This window comes from Babylonia areolata, chromosome 19 (genome assembly GCF_041734735.1).
Source record: "Babylonia areolata isolate BAREFJ2019XMU chromosome 19, ASM4173473v1, whole genome shotgun sequence".
Classification (NCBI taxonomy): domain Eukaryota; kingdom Metazoa; phylum Mollusca; class Gastropoda; order Neogastropoda; family Buccinidae; genus Babylonia; species Babylonia areolata.
The window spans coordinates 16,975,169-16,994,734 of record NC_134894.1 but is presented as its reverse complement, the minus strand read 5'-3'; the positions used below and the strand labels follow the sequence as shown (position 1 = coordinate 16,994,734).

At 42.0% G+C, this 19,566-nt stretch overlaps 1 protein-coding gene across 1 annotated transcript; it reads right to left on the bottom strand.

Moving 5' to 3' along the window:
- Nucleotides 1-4,216: 4,216 nt before the first annotated feature.
- On the bottom strand, nt 4,217-16,431 carry LOC143293504 (BCL2/adenovirus E1B 19 kDa protein-interacting protein 3-like). The gene is made up of 6 exons (XM_076604404.1): nt 16,074-16,431; nt 14,761-14,938; nt 12,906-12,966; nt 9,717-9,775; nt 8,685-8,834; nt 4,217-6,135 (listed from the first exon to the last, which is right to left on the bottom strand). Exons 1-6 carry the CDS (start codon nt 16,111-16,113, stop codon nt 6,072-6,074), a joined length of 552 nt encoding a protein of 183 aa, XP_076460519.1. The 5' UTR covers nt 16,114-16,431; the 3' UTR covers nt 4,217-6,071.
- Between the last annotated feature and the right edge of the window lie 3,135 nt (nt 16,432-19,566).

Sequence of the window (19,566 nt, the reverse complement as noted above, 5' to 3'; positions counted from 1 at the left end):
GTCTTTTCCGTGAAGGGTGGTGTGGTCAAGGCATCAGTGGGGTGTAGTCCTGGCTGTAGTCTTTTCCGTGAAGGGTGGTGTGGTCAAGGCATCAGTGGGATGTAGTCCTGGTCGTTCGTGGTTGTAGTCTTTCCGTGAAGGGTCGAGACATCAGTGGGGTGTCGTCAGGGTGTTCGTGGCTGTAGTCTTTTCCGTGAAGGGTGGTGTGGTCGAGACATCAGTGGGGTGTAGACCTGGCCATTCGTGGCTGTAGTCTTTTCCGTGAAGGGTGGTGTGGTCAAGGCATCAGTGGGGTGTAGTCCTGGCTGTAGTCTTTTCCGTGAAGGGTGGTGTGGTCAAGGCATCAGTGGGGTGTAGTCCTGGCTGTTCGTGGCTGTAGTCTTTTCCGTGAAGGGTGGTGTGGTCAAGGCATCAGTGGGGTGTAGACCTGGCCATTCGTGGCTGTAGTCTTTTCCGTGAAGGGTGGTGTGGTTGAGGCATTCTTCCTCAGTGTTGTCCTGTGGGGGGTGTAGCCCTGGCTGACGGACTGAGGGTGGTCCGCGCTGCGTCCCGGCTGTTGTCGGGTGAGGATCGTATTTTCTTTTTCTTTTTTTCATCCCACGTCCTTTCACTCATGATTTGACCTACTCACTTTTCGCTGTCTTGTATTATTTAGCATTGTGTAGTGTGTAGACCCTATTTAGGGCGAGGACTGGATGAAAAAAAAAAAAAAAAAAAAAAAAAAAAAGCAAAAAAAAACGCATCAGTGCTTACCTATTATTTTCGGAAAATAAAGAATTTGCTTTGTCGGGTAACTCCCCCAACCACCCCCCCCCCCCCCCCCAAAAAAAAAAACAAACAACAACAACAACAAACAAACAAACAAACCCAAAACAAACAAACAACAACAACAACAACACACACACACACAAACCTCGCTCGTGACAAAAAAAAAATGCACGTGCTAAGAAAGAAAACTCTGTCATACGTTATCGATTTGTCAGGATGTATAGGGTTATATCCCTTCTATATCTGGCCCGCACCAAACTCGCTGAAAAGGGCAAAAGTAACTGTGGCTCGATTTCTTTTTCTCCACTTTATTGTTCAGTGCTAAACTTAACCAGTGTCATTTCTTCTTGTAAAATAAACATATGTTATGTATAATTATGTATGATGGATATTATGTTGTGTTGTATTGTGTTACTTTTTTTTGTCACAACAGATCTCTCTGTGTGAAATTCGGGCTGCTCTCCCCAGGGAGAGCGCGTCGCTACACTGAGAGCGCCACTCATTTTTGACTCAGTTATGTAAACAAAGTGAGTCTATGTTTTAACCCGGTGTTCGGTTGTGTGTGTGTGTGTGTCCGTGGTAAACTTTAACATTGACATTTTCTCTGCAAATACTTTGTCAGTTGCACCAAATTAGGCATAAAAATAGGAAAAATTCAGTTCTTTCAGTCATCTTGCTTAAAACAATATTGCACCTCTGGGATGGGCACAAAAAAAAGGGAAAAAAAGAAGCCTAATTATATGCAAACTGCATTTACTGTTATATTTATATTTTTTGTATTCTCTAAACTTGGCACTTTGATCTGATATTCTGACCCAACAACAGGAGCAGTCATTATTATCATTTTTTGTTCAAACAGGAACTTCTTTTGCTAAGCATGGAAGATTTATTTATTTTGCAAACGTTTTGGTGCAGATAGTAAAAAAAAAGGGTGATCACTCTGTAATTAATGCTAGGGGGCTTAATTTGGTTTAAACTGAGCTTTCTCATCTTAAACATTACATTTTGAAATTATATTCAATACATAAAAAGCTTGGATTTTTTTTAAAAAGTGTATCACACGTGAGTCTTGAAGGCCTTGCCTCTCTTGTTTAATATATTTTCCCTGCCTGCGGGTTTTTTTTTTTTTTTTACCTATCGAAGTGGGCTGATTTTTCTACAGAATTTTGCCAGGGACAACCCCGGCTTTTGTTGCAGTAGGTTCTCACGTGTGCATGTTGCACACCGCCGGACCTCGGTTTATCGTTTCAACCGAATGACTAGCGCCCAGACCACCACTTACGTTCTAGTGGCGGGCGGGGAGAAAATACTCAGGCAACTGTGCCAGGATTCGAACCAGTGCGCCCAGATTCTCTCGCTTCCTAGGCGGACGCGTTGCCTTCAGGCCATCACTCCACATGGTGAGAGAGAGAGAGAGAGAGAGAGAGAGAGAGAGAGAGAGACAGAGAGACAGAGAGAGACAGAGACAGACAGGCAGACAGACTGACAGACAGACAGACATGATTACAAAGCGACAGAGGCATAGGGACAGGTAAAGTGGGGTAAAGATGGACGGTGGCGAGAGGAAGGGGTGTAACCCGAGTATGCTGACAAAAACAAATGTTGCAGAGTTTTGCCCCTTAGAAGAAAACACATTGACCCTTGCATTTTTGTCGCATGCAATTATGAATGCATTACGATGTCTTAATCGCTCCTTGCTAAATTAATAACCGATATTGTCACAAAAATAAGCCACGTTTGCTTTAATATGTAATGCCAGTTGCAGAACCATTTTGTACAGTAGCATCAGAGTTTTCACAATTCAAAACATACAATAATTATGCTGTTTGAAATTCCTCAAACACGCTGTCAAGCAGCTCAAACAGAACCGGTCCCCTCTTCTGTGACGCTCACATGATTTTCATTGGTTTCTGCTCGTGGAGTGCAGTCATGCAGTTTGGGCTTCTTTGTTATCGCAATCCGGAAGGTGTGTAAACAGTGCAATTTGTCTTGGTCGCACCAATGTGGGACCCACACCTCTGAGTGGGAGTGTGAATGTGTGTGTGCCTGTGCACGTGTGTTCCATTTGGATAGATAGTGTTTTTGACTTGAATTTCCGTAATACACAAAGATGCGCCATCACACATATAACCAGCAAGACTTCAAATAAATTAATGAGATTTGTCTTCTTTATAACCATTATCAGATTCAGCTTGTTGGAGCAGCCAGCTGCACAATTTTACCATGATGATCTTGATCAGTCTCTTTTTTGCATCTAGCACATGCTTAGTTCCCATTAGTATATTTTGGTTTTGCATATTTGATATATATAATTTTGTGTTATATATGTTTATGTTCAGGTGTTCTTTCCTTTTTTTTTTTTAAATTGTCTCCTGAAAAATTGGTGAAAGTCAGCGTCATATGCATTAGAACAGGGTATCCATGAGTGAAGTGTATACCATCGTCATCAAATACACAAACTTATCAGTTCTGAAATCACAAATGTTTGTTCTCATGGCTTTCTTATTAATTTATTTTTTTTAGGTTCCATGGGATCAATGTTAACAAGTTTTTCAGTCCTAACTTGACCTGTATGGTTGGCTAAGTTTTATTCAACCAAGATATAAGTTGTTGGAACCAAGAAAGGAGAGAACTGAATTGAACTGAATCGATTTTATTTTCTGAGGGTAACAGAGTTAGCAAGACAATACTTTTTTCATCCAGCCCTCGAAGGGGAAACAGTAACATAAACAAAGGGGGGAATCATTATATAAATACAGCACGCACATTATTGTCATGGATACATGAATAGTAATTTGGCATTGATAACATTACATACAGGAGAATAAGAGGAGAGAGATATTAGGGGACAGAGCGAGCGAGAGAAAGTGCAAGACACAAAAATTAATACGTCAAGATAATGATTACGCAACAGAAAATTTGAACTAAAATAAGCATGTACATGTTACAAAAAACAAAAAAAAGTAATAGAAAAAAACACCATGCAAATAGCTGTAGGAGCAAAAAATGAGTTCGAAGGAGAGACACGAGAGGGAAGGGGAAGAGGAGTGTTAGTGTATGAAGGGAGAGGGGGAGATAGACAAAGAGCAAAGAGAGAGAGAGAGAGAGAGAGAGAGAGGCGTGGGGTGGGGCAGGTAGATAGAATGACAAAGTGAGGAGAGAGAAAGGCAATATCAATCCATGTACAGATAATAATCATGCAAAACTAAAACTAAAGTGAAAGGCATGCATATGTAAAATCCTTTTTTTTTTTCTTCATTTAAGCAAGGAGTAAAGAAATGTAACGCCACTGAAACAATTGTGGATTTAAATAAAGAATATGAGAGAGAAAAGTGGGGGTTGGGCGTGAGTGTGCGCAAATACAAGTCATATTGTATAAGAGAGAGAGAGAGAGAGAGAGAGAGAGAGAGAGCATCCACTCTTGCTTTCACAAACAGAAACACTGATAAAGATTTTAATATGTCCAATTTTAATGGATGACACAATATAACCAGAACATTGAAATATAAACATTTCAAATGAAAATGTCATAACAACTGCTGTACAATCTTCATGATTGGGAACAGCTCTCATCTGCAAATGCAATCCCTGTGCTGAATACATGACTGAAGGGGGAAAAATCCACAAGCAATCTGTTTTCTTAACCGAGTTTGAGCTGATGCAGCATGAGGAGTATGTATGCATGTGGTTAAAAATTTAGTTTTTATCCCTCAAATCAAAATGGTCAGTATCCATACCATAACATTCATATTCTGTTCAGTATGTCGTATAAAAAAAAAACAACCCCAGATAAAAACACATTTATCTATAAAAAGAATTTTAAAATACTCATATGATGTTCAATAATGTCAGATAAAAAAACTTTTCAAGATAAAATATTCTTGATTGAAGATTCTAAACTTTACCCATGATGGGATGGGTTACTGCCCCTCTTTCTGGGCAAAATTTGACAAAGACATCCGCACTCAATGCACTGAACACAGAAAGTAATATGCAAACATTTCCTGATTTCCAACTTGCATTCACCGCATCGAAAACAAAAATGAACACAAGTCACTCTGGACCAGCCAAATTAATATGTTGGGTTAGCAAAAAATAATTACTACGACAGAATTGACTATGTTAATTTTTTTTTTCTTAATCAGTGCATCGATCCACATTGCGGATAACCTTTAGGTACCCTTCACACAAAGCTTTGAACAACTACTGAATTCAACCTATGGTCTCTGAAATAGATCTACACTGTGTGTGGAAAAAAAACTTGCATGAAATTATCCACCTGAACCGACTTTAAAAACAACTGAAAATCCAAGAAAAAAAAAAGCACCTATACCCATCCATAACACACCCTGCAACCAGCATATATTTGGCTGCTTCAGAAATGAGTCCAAATTCAACACTCGATCATGGAACAGAAATATACTGTCAATCGCTCATCAACACATACCCATACATGCATACCAATAATGTGCTTGCTCAAGCACTGTCTTCTGATACCCGCTTTATGTTAAATGTTAAGAAGTTTGCAAGTAAGGGCGATACAGGAAAATGTCATGCAAGCCGACTGCATGCAAGGTAACTTTTTCCACAAGGTACCTGAAAATAATATCATTTCTCAAAGAGTTTTGGTGTTGCTTATGACACAGATAATGTGTATAAGGTGAATTTGTGTGCATGCATGGATGCATACATGCATGTCTACAAGTTTTTAAAAATTTTCCTCTGGGCTTTACAGATTGCACCACGCAAAGCGAAATCACACACTCTCAGACCGCAGTTACGCTGAAAACAACCAATCCAGATTAAGAGGTTTGCTCATATGTAAATATACGCTAGATGAACACAAAATACAGAAGACTACACAAAAAGTTTCATGACATACATGTACATTATATACTTTTCAACAAAACCAACATGCCAACCCTTCTTTCAGACTGAAGTAAGTCGCACCCACAGAGGGGCAGAGAACTGAACCTAAGGCAAAGTGGACTGTAATAATGCGGCACAGCTGCACAAAAATTACACATGTACACACTCCCAGGCAGTCTCACATAATAACAATAATACACATAATTAACAGAGCATAAAAAAAGGAGAATATTTGAAAATGGTTCTCCACTGTCATTCACCAACACCTCCCCCCATGCCAGTCAAGAGAAAAGCCTTGCCGATCCCGTTGACTAGCGTGTGAACCTGATGACGGTCTGTTTCTCCACCCGCCTGCCCATCTCTCTCTCTCTCTCTCCAAGACCTTTGAGTTCAGTCAGCAGTGCTCTCCGCAAACCGCCCGGCTGACCAACCGCTCAATCCAGAGCAGAGGAAACTACAGTAGTCCAATGGCAGTACTTCTTCAGGTACATGAACATGCTGCTCACAACAGAAAAATAAATAACCAATGTTTAACAATACTTAATAATAATAATGGATACTTATATAGCACACTATCCAGAAATCTGCTCTAGGTGCTTTACAAAAACGCTTTTGTTAACATAAAACATTATATCTATGTTACATACACACACCAAAATGTGACTACACACACACACACAGCATACATACATTTTAACATACATGTGTAAGTAACAGCTACCCTAACACATACGCACACATAGGCAGGCACAAACTTACATAAACACACGCACACACAATACACATTCATATACATGCATGTAGTTATGTACACATACATATGTATACACACATAGTCAAGCCCAGCTAACGCAAAGGAAGTGGACCTGCCACTTGAAGAGTAGTTTCCATTCACACATTCTATTATTTTTTTACTATTCATTTATGAGTACAGTAAAGGAATTAGGCATTAGGAAAAAAAAAGAAAAGAAAAAAAAGAAAGAAAAATAAACACCCAACTTTTTGTTTTGCTTTCGTTACTGCTTCTGTTCAGAGGTGAAGAAGAGAAACATCATGCTTTCATATCATTCACAAGTAAAGGTGTTTTGCATTATTCCAAGTATGCTATCACTGTTGTGTATAAGCATGTGCAAACCTGTGCAAGAGTTAAGGAGACCACACTTACCCTGGACCCCACTTACCTGCATTTTTATCTTCAATGCATCCAACACATGTAAGTGAAGAGTTAACTCCCTTGTATCAATGAAGCTATTGTATTTTGTATTTGTTTTTGTATTTCTTTTTATCACAACAGATTTCTCTGTGTGAAATTCGGGCTGCTCTCCCCAGCGAGAGCACATCATTATACTACAGCGCCACCCATTTTTTTGTATTTTTTCCTGCATGCAGTTTTTTTTTTATTTGTTTTTCCTACCAAGGTGGATTTTTCTACATAATTTTGCCAGGAACAATGCTTTTGTTGTCATGGGTTCTTTTACATGTGCTAAGAGCATGCTGCACACAGGACCTTGATTTATTGTCTCATCCGAATGACTAGCGTCCAGACCACCACAAGGTCTAGTGGACGGGGAGAAAGCATTGGCGGCTGAGCCGTGGTTCAAACCAGCGCACTCAGATTCTCTCACTTCCTAACACGTTATGTCTAAGCCATCACTCCACATGCACTGTTACATTATCCAAACAGATTTCAAACTTACTAAAAGGGTTCCAACAGACATAAACACATCAAATTCCTGGTATTTCCAGACCAGACTGACAATTTTGCACACCAAACACAAAAGCCTAACAGAATCAATAATTGATCTGCTACAGAGTGATGGCCTAGAGGTAACGTGTCCGCCTAGGAAGTGAGAGAATCTGAGTGCATTGGTTCAAATTCCATAGTCGCCAGTATTTTCTCCCCCTCCATTAGACCTAGAGTTGTGATATGGATGCTAGTCATTTGGATGAGATGATTAACCCAGGTCCCGTGTGCAGCATGTACTTTGCGCATGTAAAAGAACCCACAGCAACAAAAGGGTTGTCCCTGGCAAAATTCTGTAGAAAAATCCACTTTGACGGAAAGAAATAAAATTGAGGCAGGATTTTTTTTTTTTTTTTTTTTTTAAATTGGTGGTGCTCTCAGTTTCGTGATGCGCTCTCCCTGGGGAGAGTAGCCCGAATTTCACACAGAGAAATCTGTTGTGACAAAAAGAGTAATACAATACAATACTACACTAATGACTGATCGGCAGATCAATGTTCAAGTTTCACACATTCTCAATTTCTGTCAGCTTATTAAATGCATTAAGCTTTTTCTATTTAAATTCTAAGACTTTTCCAGATCCTGAGGGCAAAACATTCCCCAGCCCTGGAAATCGTTCTCTTTTTTCCAAGACAGAGAGAGAGAGAGAGAGAGAGAGAGAGAGGAACACTTCTAAATATATCAATTTTACTTTCATTTGCAAAAGGCCAACAATCTCAACTATCAATGTGGATTGTTACTGACAAGTTCTGTAGAACTGAAATAAATCAGAATAATATCTTGTGGCCTAAATATCTAATTTTCAGGGCTCCCACTGAGGAAAACAAAAACATCCCTGAAATTCCAGGCCCTGGAAAATTTGTTTAAATTGACATTCAAATTTGTGCAATCTGATGCAAATCAGAGCGCATTTATAGCACATTACTGCCATGACCAGAACCACTTGTTTGTACACTTCTGTCGACAATTTTAACTTTTGCAGCATCTTGCCAACGCACTATGTAAGAGCGTGACAGTTTCCCCTTGCTTTTGAATTCAACCCGTATGACAAAATGGTGACTGCCTGCTCTTGCAAAAGATATTTTTACAGGAGATCTCGTGACAACAGTGTCATCTGCAAGCACACGTGACCAGTGGTTCCATGATCTGAATAACTCCCCCCCACCCTTCACTTTTTTTTTTCAGTGACTGTAATTTTTAGTTTTCGCAGAAATCATGGAATTTATGCAAGAGTGGGAGCCCTGACTTTAGAGTTAAAAAACCTTATTTTACTGGCTTGCAATACAAAACAATTCAAACTTACACAGCTGCACCAAGGAAGAAAGTGCAAGCATGCGTCAGAAGTAGTGTGGGCAAGTTTTCCAGGCGGAAGATCCCTGATTTTGTCACGGGCACTTTAGCTGGTATCCGACGAGGCTTTGCACCAGGGTGCCGAAACTTTCCACTCCAGTCACTGATGGAAGAACAACAGTGATTTATAAAATAAACCATGTGGAAGTGCATGCTTATGATACGACAGAAAGGGCTAACAAGGTGTGTTTTTATTTGTATTTTAAATTGGTCCCGAGGTTCGTGATGTTCATCTTATCACAATAATAAATGCTCACACACACATACACTCACACACAAAACAGGACAGAGGGGGCTTGCAGGGAAGAGTGTATGTCTTCCTGCACATTAAAGGTATCTGGCTGACCCTATCTAAACCCTGTATCTCAAACTATCAAAAAACAACACAGAGATGCTTGAATCAACGTCTAAACTGAAACTGACTGCATGATTAATAAACATCCAAGCCATTCATTGAAGGGTTTACAATTTGCAATGCATACATGTAGACACACACAGCATTCTTTCACTAGCCTGCATTAACCATTCACAGATATAAAGAGCATGACCGGGTGGAGAAAGACCACACATAACCCTTACAATAGTTACTTCCCAGTACTATCAACCACGTTTTATAAGTGAGGTGAATGATTTAGTCAACCAACACTGCGTGTGTATTTCACTATTTGAGAATGATGTATTCATTCAGTCAATCTGCAGTGCAGGTGTTTTGATACTTTCACCATCTGTGAATGATTTACTCATAGTCAATTCACAGTGCAAGCGTGTTTCACTATCTGTGAATGATTTCCTCATTTAGTTAATTCAAAGTACAAGTGTGCTTCACTATCTGTGAATGAATTGCTCCTTTAGTCAATTTACACTGCATGCATGTTTCACTGTTTGTGGGTTTGTGTGTGTGCATATGTGTTTGATTTTTACAGTGAGGGAGTCAACCCGGGAGCATAGTACTCTCTATTGACAATGCTGGAGAAATGTTACTGACCCTGGTTGCTGGATTTCAGGGCCACTGGACCAGTCCCATATCCAATCAGAGCCAGGATCCTGACGACACAAATGTGCATCATGCATTCATAAGTATCACTGATAAATAAAAGCATGCAACAGCTGTAAAAGACAATTGTGAAGCCACTGACATTTCGGTTTCAAAGTGTCAGAGGGAGTGGATAGATCCATGAAAGTTACACATTTGCTGAAAAAAAACCCAACCAACATGCCCAGGTTTTGATAGATCAGAATGCTGGTGTGCAATTTAGATAATTTTCTACCTAAAATTACGTTTAAGTAACATACTTATCGTGACTTGCTAGTGCAGATTCCAGCAGGGGTCTGACATTCCTGTCCTGTGCTAACTACTATCCACTTATGCGGAGAAAATGGAAGTAGCTACGGCCAATAACCTCCCGGAAGTAGGTAACCTCCCCTTTGCCCCATTGACTAGCACCCTCTTTTTACGGCAAATCGCCGCAACCAGTGCAGTGTGCAGGGCGAACAGAAAGCGGGGAGGAATGTGAGGGTCTTAAATGTGGGTCACGGTAAGTATGTTACTTAAAGGTAATTTTAGGTAGAAAATTTCCTTTTCACTACACATACTTAAGTGTGAACCACTAGTGCAGAATGGCACGATAAGGTGGTGGTCTTGTCTGTTCTATCGCCAGTGCGCTGCGATGCCCTGTTGTGTGACCACCGCAGAGTGTGGCATGTTGCAGCAACCTGCAGAAAGTGGTCGGCAGTCACTGGCTGGGTTGGATCAGGCTGTGGGTGTGTACTTCATGTGCCTCCAGGTCACCGAGTCTCATTTTGTGGTGGAATTCCTAATGGAAGAGGGTTTCCATGGGGAAAATTTTCGCTGAAGGTTCTTTAGTGAGAAAGGGGACCGGATCCATGACAGGCCTCTGTACTGGGATGGAGCGGGGCGGGGACAGAGAGAAAAGTGGCTCAAGATGTGTTGTACTGGCCATTTACATCAAATCACTGATCTGACATATGTTTTCAGTATGGCCAACAGCAAAGTGAGAGCTGTATTACCAGTGGTTTCTTAATTGCAAAGGGAAATTGTTTGCAGCTTAGTCTTTCATGAAGGACTATGTCTCTGACACTAAAAGTCAAACTGCACTGGGACTTGGTGCTGTAGCCTTGGGGGCTAACTAGCCTTTGGGATCCGTCCCAATGGTGAGTCCTAAGGCCCTCTTGATCGAGGGAGTGGGGATGCAACTTGGGCAAAACACTCTCTACTATAAACTGTGTAATCAAATTCCAACCCGAATAGTCGGGACAGCAGTTGCCTCCTCTGCTGTTCTGATGGTCATTGTCGTACACGACTGATTATCATATACTGGTCCTAGGAGTGTTGGGCAACAAACCCCTGTAAATCACCAGAGGAGGTGTACGAGGTGGTGGAGGTCTGTAGTCGACCGGAGGGAGCGGAGGAAGTGGAGGAGGTGGCGGGTTGGTGTTGTTGAGAGGGCCAGAAGTAGAGGGCCCAGAGCGTCAGTGAATCGACTGCGATCGCGCCTTAATTTCAGCGCGATCGCCCAATCAAGCTATATAATTATGTGACCTGGTTGGAGACATAATTTCACAAAAAACAAGAACGCCAGAGAATCGACAGACAGACAGAAAATATGAAAAAACTTAGCCGTATGAAGAGCACAGGAACAGGAGTCATGATGGCTGCCGGAAAAAGAGGGTGCTAGTCAGGGGGGCAAAGGGGAGGTTACCTACTTCCGGGAGGTTATTGGCCGTAGCTACTTTAGTTTTTTCCGCATAGTAGTTTGCACAGGACAGGAATGTCAGACCCCTGCCGGAGTCTGCACTAGTGGGTCACGGTTAAGTATGTGTAATTAAACTATATTTTCAGTAAAACTAGACACCTATCAACGTAATTCAAAACAGAATGATTTAATAAGAATGACACAGATTGTGTGTGGGGGTGTATGTTTGCACACAATTCTGGTGTCCAATTCAGCAATATTTTCAGTAAAACTAGACACGAATCAATTTAAAACAAAATGACGTAATCAGAATGACACATTGTGTGTGTGTGTGCGTGTGTTTGAGCACCAGACTAAGCTAGGTACACAAATACCGAGTGATGTGATCAGGAGTAAAGCAGACAAATATGGTCATTGTAAAGATAAATGTAGTCTCAGTGTGAATTATATGCAATACACATCAACAGATTTAACTTCAGTAAAAGGAGCTAGTTCCCCGGGTGGGAGAGACCGATTTCTGTAATACTGAAAAGTTTGTGATCACAGTTCAATGGCTGCTTCACTGAAGTGTGTGTTTCAATACCTAAACAAAGGAAAGTTAAAAGAAAAAAATGTGTTCAAGAAAGAAATGAAAACACAAACACACACACACACCAAAATGCCATACTGTGTAATATGGAAGTAACCCCCTGCCCCCCAAACTCATGCACAGTCTATCATATGAGATAAACTGATGTCCCGAATGCAGTATGCTCTCAGAGCATGTAAAAGAACCCACAGCAACACAAGAGTTGCCCCTTACAAAATTCTGCAGAAAAATCCACTTGGATAGTAAAATAACTACACTCACGGCTGCAGAAAAAAAGAAAAGAAGAAAAAAAAGATCTTCTTCCTTGTTCGCCTCCCATTAGATGAACAGCCAGGCGTCCTCGATGAAGCCTGCCGTCCATCACAGCTCCTCCAGGGTGCCGTACAGCTTGACTTCCACTGTTATTGGTGTTGGCCAGTACTTCCTCCTGGATGCTGCAGGTGCCATACAGTCTTGAAGGATGTGGTTGGTTGTCATTGGTCCCTCACCACAAGGGCACGTTCCACTCTGTCCAAAGCCAAGTTTTGTGTGCATGTGGTGGAGCAGGCGGTTGTGTCCAGTCCTCAGGCGGAATATCTTAACCTGTTCCTGTTGTTCCAGCAAATGGTATCTGTCTTCTGGGTTGTATTTGGGGTGCTAGAGGCGCCACTTTATTCCTTGCTGTGCCTTGTTGTGCCTTGATGATTGTCTTGATTTCATCGTATGACACCAGTTTGTTGGCCTGCTCCTTCTGTGCACCTTCTTTTGAAAAAAAAGATGACACTGCAGTGTGGTGATACACTCTCTGTAGGGAGAGCAGCCCGAATTTGACACAGAAATCTGTTGTGACAAAGAAAGAAGCAATGCAATAGAGTACAATACAAATACTTACCAGTCTTGTTCTCCCCTCACTTCCCCAGTCAGCACTGGAGGGACTGGGTGGACTCTTGGGGCTGTGACACAAGAAGAGATCACAGTTACATTCAGAACTAGAACATCACAACTTCTGTTTTAAGCTGAAAAAAAAGAAGAAAAAAAAGTGACAAACCTAACATTTCTTCACAAATTCCCCAGTTCAGGAAGTGAAATTTTCCAGTTTGCTGTCGTATCACTTTTTGGGGGCAACCAGTCATTGTGTAAATAAGATACTATTATACTAACTAGGAAATAGTGTCAAATGCAAATCATTAGTGAAATAAAATTTCTGGTGGGATCTCTGATCTGCCCTCTTTTCTCCCCACCTATTTTGTCGAAAAAGAGATTTCAATCAATACTCTTTTCTTTTCTTTTTTGTATTATCCACTTGAGGATTGCAGCCACCTGTTGCCTTGCTTACAGCCCCATCCAAACACATTACATTAATAGATGCAGAAAAAAAGAAAAGCCACAAAAAGCCTATGACCTATAAAAAAAAAAAAAAAAAGTGACAGTAAGCTGAGACAGAGAGAAACAGAGAGATCTACATCAGGATTCGCATCTGGTAATGCTAGACCAGTTCGACAAGATTTTTGTATTTGTATTTCTTCTTATCACAACCGATTTCTGTGTGTGAAATTCAGGCTGCTCTCCCCAGGGAGAGCGCGTCGCTACACTACAATGCCACCCATATTTTTGTATTTTTTCCTGCGTGCAGTTTTATTTGTTTTTCCTTTCCAAGTGGATTTTTCTACAGAATTTTGCCTGGAACAACCCTTTTGTTGCCGTGGGTTTTTTACGTGCGCTAAGTGCATGCTGCACACAGGACCTCAGTTTATAGTCTCATCTGAATGACTAGCATCCAGACCACCACTCAAGGTCTAGTGGAGGGGGAGAAAATATCGGCGGCTGAGCTGTGATTCGAACCAGCGCGCTCAGATTCTCTCTCGCTTCCTTGGCGGACGTGTTACCTGTAGGCCATCACTCCACTCATGTCATCTGATAACATTCATGATGCCAAGTTCTTCTTCTTCTTCGTTCATGGGCTGCAACTCCCACGTTCACTCGTATGCACACGAGTGGGCTTTTACGTGTATGACCGTTTTTACCCCGCCATGTAGGCAGCCATACTCCGTTTTCGGGGGTGTGCATGCTGGGTATGTTCTTGTTTCCATAACCCACCGAACGCCGACATGGATTACAGGATCTTTAGCGTGCGTATCTGATCTTCTGCTTGCATATACACACGAAGGGGGTTCAGGCACTAGCAGGTCTGCACATATGTTGACCTGGGAGATCGTAAAAATCTCCACCCTTCACCCACCAGACGCCGTCACTGCGATTCGAATCCGGGACCCTCAGATTGACAGTCCAACGCTTTAACCACCCGGCTATTGCGCCCGTCTGATGCCAAGTTCAAATAAGATCAATCATCACTGACTTCAATACTACAACAGCAGGTGTCTCTAACTGTATGCAGATTACTATTGCATTACTATGTATAAATGACATGTATGATGTAATGTCAGCAGCATGTGTATATCACCCCGACTATGAAGGCAAAAACATTTCCAACTCATCAACCAAGGCAGAATGGAGGGGGTCAGGATTCAGTGGAAACAATGTGGTTGAATGCATACTGCGCGTGCGCGTATTGTGTGTGTGTATGTGTGTGTGTCTGAGTGATGTGTTATTGTACAGTGATTGGAGAAGTTTGAAATCGTTAAATGGCTGTATCATAACTATTACCATATGGAATGTAAATGATGTGTTAATGATGGAAACGGACTGAATTAAAAATAAATCAGATGAAGACTAGTACTGTGGTTCACCTTGCTCTGGCAGAGGACTCCTTGCTATTTGCATACGATGTTGATCTGGATTCTCGCTGGGCTTCGATCAGCAGCTTCTCCAGGTTTCCATTGTAGGCAGAGGCCTGGTGTGGTGTCTCAATGGTTGGCTCAGCCATCAGCCCAAGATTCTGCTGCATCTGGAGTTCCACCCATGAATCTGAAAGGGAAGTTAAGCATATCATAAGCATGAATAAGTAACGCTGCCAACTTTGGTAAATCAATGTTTTAGAAGTGTATATGCCAACAGCCAGCTGAACATTCTCAGGCTTTAAAAAAAACAACAAAAAAACATTAAAATTTTTTAATTTATTATTTATTTCTTTATGACGGATGTTGTATGCCACAATGAACTCTGATAAGTGACCACTGTGCTTGTGAAATGAACCTGCTTTTAGGTGAAGAGATTATCTGTCTTTGTTATGCTATCAAAAAGGCATTATTACTATATTCCAATTATTAATAATAAACAGCCATAGTTCTGCACAGCGATTTTCACACAGACATTGCTGATTTCAGTGATGGGGACATGCACACTTACAACTGTTACATGCCATACAATGATACACACTGACAGTATACTCACACTGTCACAAACAAAGGGAGAGAGAGGAAGGGGATATATAGAGAGAAAGAGAGAGACTGAGAGAGAGAGAGTGAGAGAGATGGTGAGAGAAGGGCTTGAAAAATTATGCATTGGTAAAGACTAATGCTGGCTGTGATAAACAGCACACTACTCTGGCTTTTCTCCAAAGAAAACGTATGAGAGGAAGACACCAAAACAGCTGTGTCCTGAAATGAGAACTGGATCGTTTTTTTCAACCCACATTCATGATGCAAAAACAAATGAACAGACAGTTTAACAGAAAAGGGTTTTTGCACATTTTTACATGTGAGAATATGGTAAAGTGATGTATTTTCTTTCTTATCACTATCATGAATTTCCACCGGCTGATCGGGGTTTGGAAGCTCCATCAATTTCGTTTGGAATCCAGCCATTCCTGATGGAGTCTGATCGCGGTCTGAAAATTCTCGTCCTCACAATAACAATGATGAACAGATTGCCAAGCGCCCAGCTGTAGCCAGGGTGAGCATTTTCCAGTCCCGATAATCTAAGGAATGTCTTAACAAAGCTGCCTGGCTTCCACAATGACCAGATCTGGAGGGAAACAGTGGAAGGAAATGAACTTCTGACACAGTGACGATCACAACAAAAAATGGCCAACATCAACATGGCCATTCTGCCATCAAGGCTGATGAAAACACACACGTAGTATTCAAAGAAAACATCATACCATTCAGTTCACCTTCCTGCAGTGGCTTCTGTGAAGCCATTGCTGCACAGGACCAACTTGTGGTTGACCTGAAGACACTAAAAAAACCACGATTTCTTCGAAAGAACAAAGCTTCGAATGTTTGGGCTGCGAGTTTTATTTACAGTGACGTCAGCAAGTACTATCACGTGACTTCAGGCCAGCGCCAATGCTGTAAAGGGCGACAATGTCTGTCTGGAGCGAACTGCGCGCGATCTATTTATGGCAACAGCAAGTAGTCGATGGCAGTGTGTTACTTTCGCTTTTTCTTACTGAAATTCCACCTTTCAGGTTTAAAAAAACATATACATTTCTTTATTGAGCGTATACGCCTAGAACTATGCTGAATTACTCGCTCTGAGGTTGGTCATATTTCTGTGACAATCAGCAACCAGCCAGCTTTTTATGTTTTGCTCAGGAACGTGAGCGTCACATGCGGCGCGCGAGGAATGCGCTCTCTGCCTGGCTGGGGTATCGCGAAGGTCTTGACAGGAAAGTCAGTTATTTCCTTTGTTGGAAATTTTGCGCGCGCGCGTTCTGCCACCATTCCCCTCTCACCCCCTACCCTCCCACCTCCCACCTCCCACCCACCTTCACATGTCCCGATGTCTGTCTCTGTCTTGTTTTTATTTGCTTGATTTATTTTCCCGTCTGGTTACATTTTCATCACTTGGAGCCTGTTCCACTTTTTTTTCTTTTTTTTGTCTTCTTTTTTTTAACGGAGTGTGAGATGTTGTCAGCTGCATAATTCAGTTGCAGTGCGCGTGTGTGCATTTTTTGAGAGTGAATTTGCAGCGCGTTTCTTTCAACACTGACTCAGTGGGACTTTTTCCCTCTCTGAAATATGATGGTACACTGTGACTAGTTTTCTCACTTCATGCAGCCACGAAAGTTACCCGACAGGATACAGTCACTGGTCATTGACTGGTGATTCGAGGTAAAGCTCTCCCAAATAAAAGACAGTTCAGTCAGTTAGTCTACAGTATACCTTATACCTTAGTTAAATCGTAAGTCTTAATTTTTTGTCTTTGGCGGCGGGGCCGGGGAGAGAAAGGCTAGACTTAGTGAGTGGTATCAGATTCAGCCACAAAGACCCTACTGATGGGTACATAGGGATACGGATCATAGATGTAAATATGATATTTTTTTAAAATTTGGTTTCAGTTTAATAAATGTTGTGTTGTTGATGGGGACTCTCCCTTCGCTATCTACGACGTTAGGAATGGACAAGAAACTAGTGATCATGACTGAGCTGCGGCTGTGCTGTGCCCTGTTGCGCTTGTTGCCTTCACTACGCTTGTCAAGTTTACTTGTGTCATTCAATGCCACTGACGACTAAGTAGGAACAAAAGACCTTTGTGGGCGCCTGCCCACACGTCAAGTGTCGCAATGTAATCGTAACGTAATAACTGAAAGCGCGGAGTTTCGACACGGGCTAGTCAGTGAGGCACGGTAACGGGCCACTGAAGTCATGGACACGCCGCGGGGTTGTTGTTGATTGACTGACTGTCCTGACCTGGCGACCAAACAGTAGTCTATTTATAGTTCCGTTTCAGCTTTCAGTTTCACCGGCAGTGAAGGAGGTGTCAAAACGTAAGGACTCATCCATATACGCTACACCACATCAGTCTGCAAAACTGCCCCCCCCCCCCCCCCCCCCCCCCCCCCCCCGCCACCCACCCACCCAACTTAAAAAAAAAAATCCCAACCAACCAACAAACCAAAGAACAGACACACAAAAACAAACAAACAAACCGGCAGATGTCTGATATTTGCATAACTTACATCTGTCTGTCTCTCTCTCTCTCTCTCTCTGTGTGTGTGTGTGTGTGTGTGTGTGTGTTCTACCTTTTGAGAAGGTATGATTTCAGAATCACAGTTCGACTGAAGTGTGCGTACTGGATGTGTGGATCAGTCACTGAGTACATGTGTGGCGAGTCTGGTGACCAGTCACTGTCTTCACAGCGCCCGTCGTTGCTGCCCGCAGTTTACTGCGAGTTTTGAGTCGTGGTATCATGATTCCTCAGTGTGACTGGTTTATACAAGTGTTAAATCCATCTTTGGGGTGCCCGTTGTATGGTGAAATGCAAATCGGACCACTGCAGTGCACTCTCTGTGTAAATGGGTGTATCTTATTTCCTGTTATGTATTCCTAGGTGCAGCCGGGTCCGTCCTCAGTGCATCTCCCAACTGATCCCCTCCTCCTATTCGTCAGTCCCCGCTTTTCTCAGAAAATGTTCTTTTTTTTCTAAGACAAAATACTTTTTTTTTGATATACCTACATAGTAATAATACTACAAAACCACAACTATAACACACTCCCGATACAAAAGAAATTATGCAAACAAAATACGAAAAATAAAGCAACAACAATAACAACAACAAAAAAGCTTATATTGCGAAATCTGTAACCTCCGCAGTATATAAAATTCATCATTTCATTCACCGTCTGTCTTCATCTCTGTCTGTCACTCGACTGATCCGTCTTTCTATTTGATCTGTTTGAAACTTATCTTTATTTTAGTTTTTTTTTTTTTGCTGGTGACATACTTTCATTCGACAGCGTTGACTCTCTCTCCGTCTCTTTCTCACACACACACACACACACACACACACACACAGCGCAGCTAGGCACGGAGAGGGTAGCAAAAATCCCGGTTCGTATACGAGATTCGAACCTTTTCACATTCGCTCAAGTTAAAAGTCAACGTCGTTTGCATTACCGCAAATGGGCCACCGCTCCACAGTACCGACATCTTAAGTCCCCGACAGGATATATCATAAATCTCCTGGCACGGACACTTAATTCGGGTCAAGGACTCATTGCAGTCTTTATAACATGACTCAGTGCTAGTTACCACATAAACATGCTCAGTTCAATTCAGGGTTATTTCATGCGCTGCCTTAACGGCGTTAACTTTAACTCTTTCCATACGAACGGCGAAAGAGACGACGTTAACAGCGTTTCACCCCAATTACCATCATCAAAATATTGCAAGCGAAAGGCTCTTATACTGAAGAGGTGAATGTTGACAAAGAATACCACAATTCTGACGACGGAAGCTAAAGGTTGGGTCATTCAGACACCCACTGGACATCCCAGGGGTCTGTGTAGAGGAGCAGAGAGGACTGGGCGTACTGAGTGAGTTAACCGAGGAATAAAGAACACAGACATCGCGCTACGTTCCAATTCGCACGTCTTCCATTGGCTTTGCAGTTCACCGCCCTGTCTGTCTGTCTGGTTTGACAGGTAAATTCACGGGTACACTAACGCCCCGGGCAGTGTCATTCTGGTGGAATCGTGACGCCAAAGCCTTTAAATTTCCCCTCCCTTCCCCTCCTTTCACTCCCTTTGACCGTCCCCCCCCCCCTCCCCAACCCCACCCAACCCACTCCCTACCCTCCCGAACACACAGCTCTTTCAACTATATTTTTGGTGGCCAGCTACGTGCCCAACGCACGTATCTGATTTTAA

Excerpts from the sequence above, each read along its gene's own strand:
- LOC143293504 (XM_076604404.1), bottom strand. The coding sequence starts at position 16,113 with ATGGCTTCACAGAAGCCACTGCAGGAAGGTGAACTGAATG. Across the intron at positions 12,967-14,760 it reads GAGTCCTCTGCCAGAGCAAG|CCCCAAGAGTCCACCCAGTC; the intron begins GTGAACCACAGT and ends CTTGTGTCACAG. Across the intron at positions 8,835-9,716 it reads CCTGAAATCCAGCAACCAGG|TGACTGGAGTGGAAAGTTTC; the intron begins GTCAGTAACATT and ends TTCTTCCATCAG.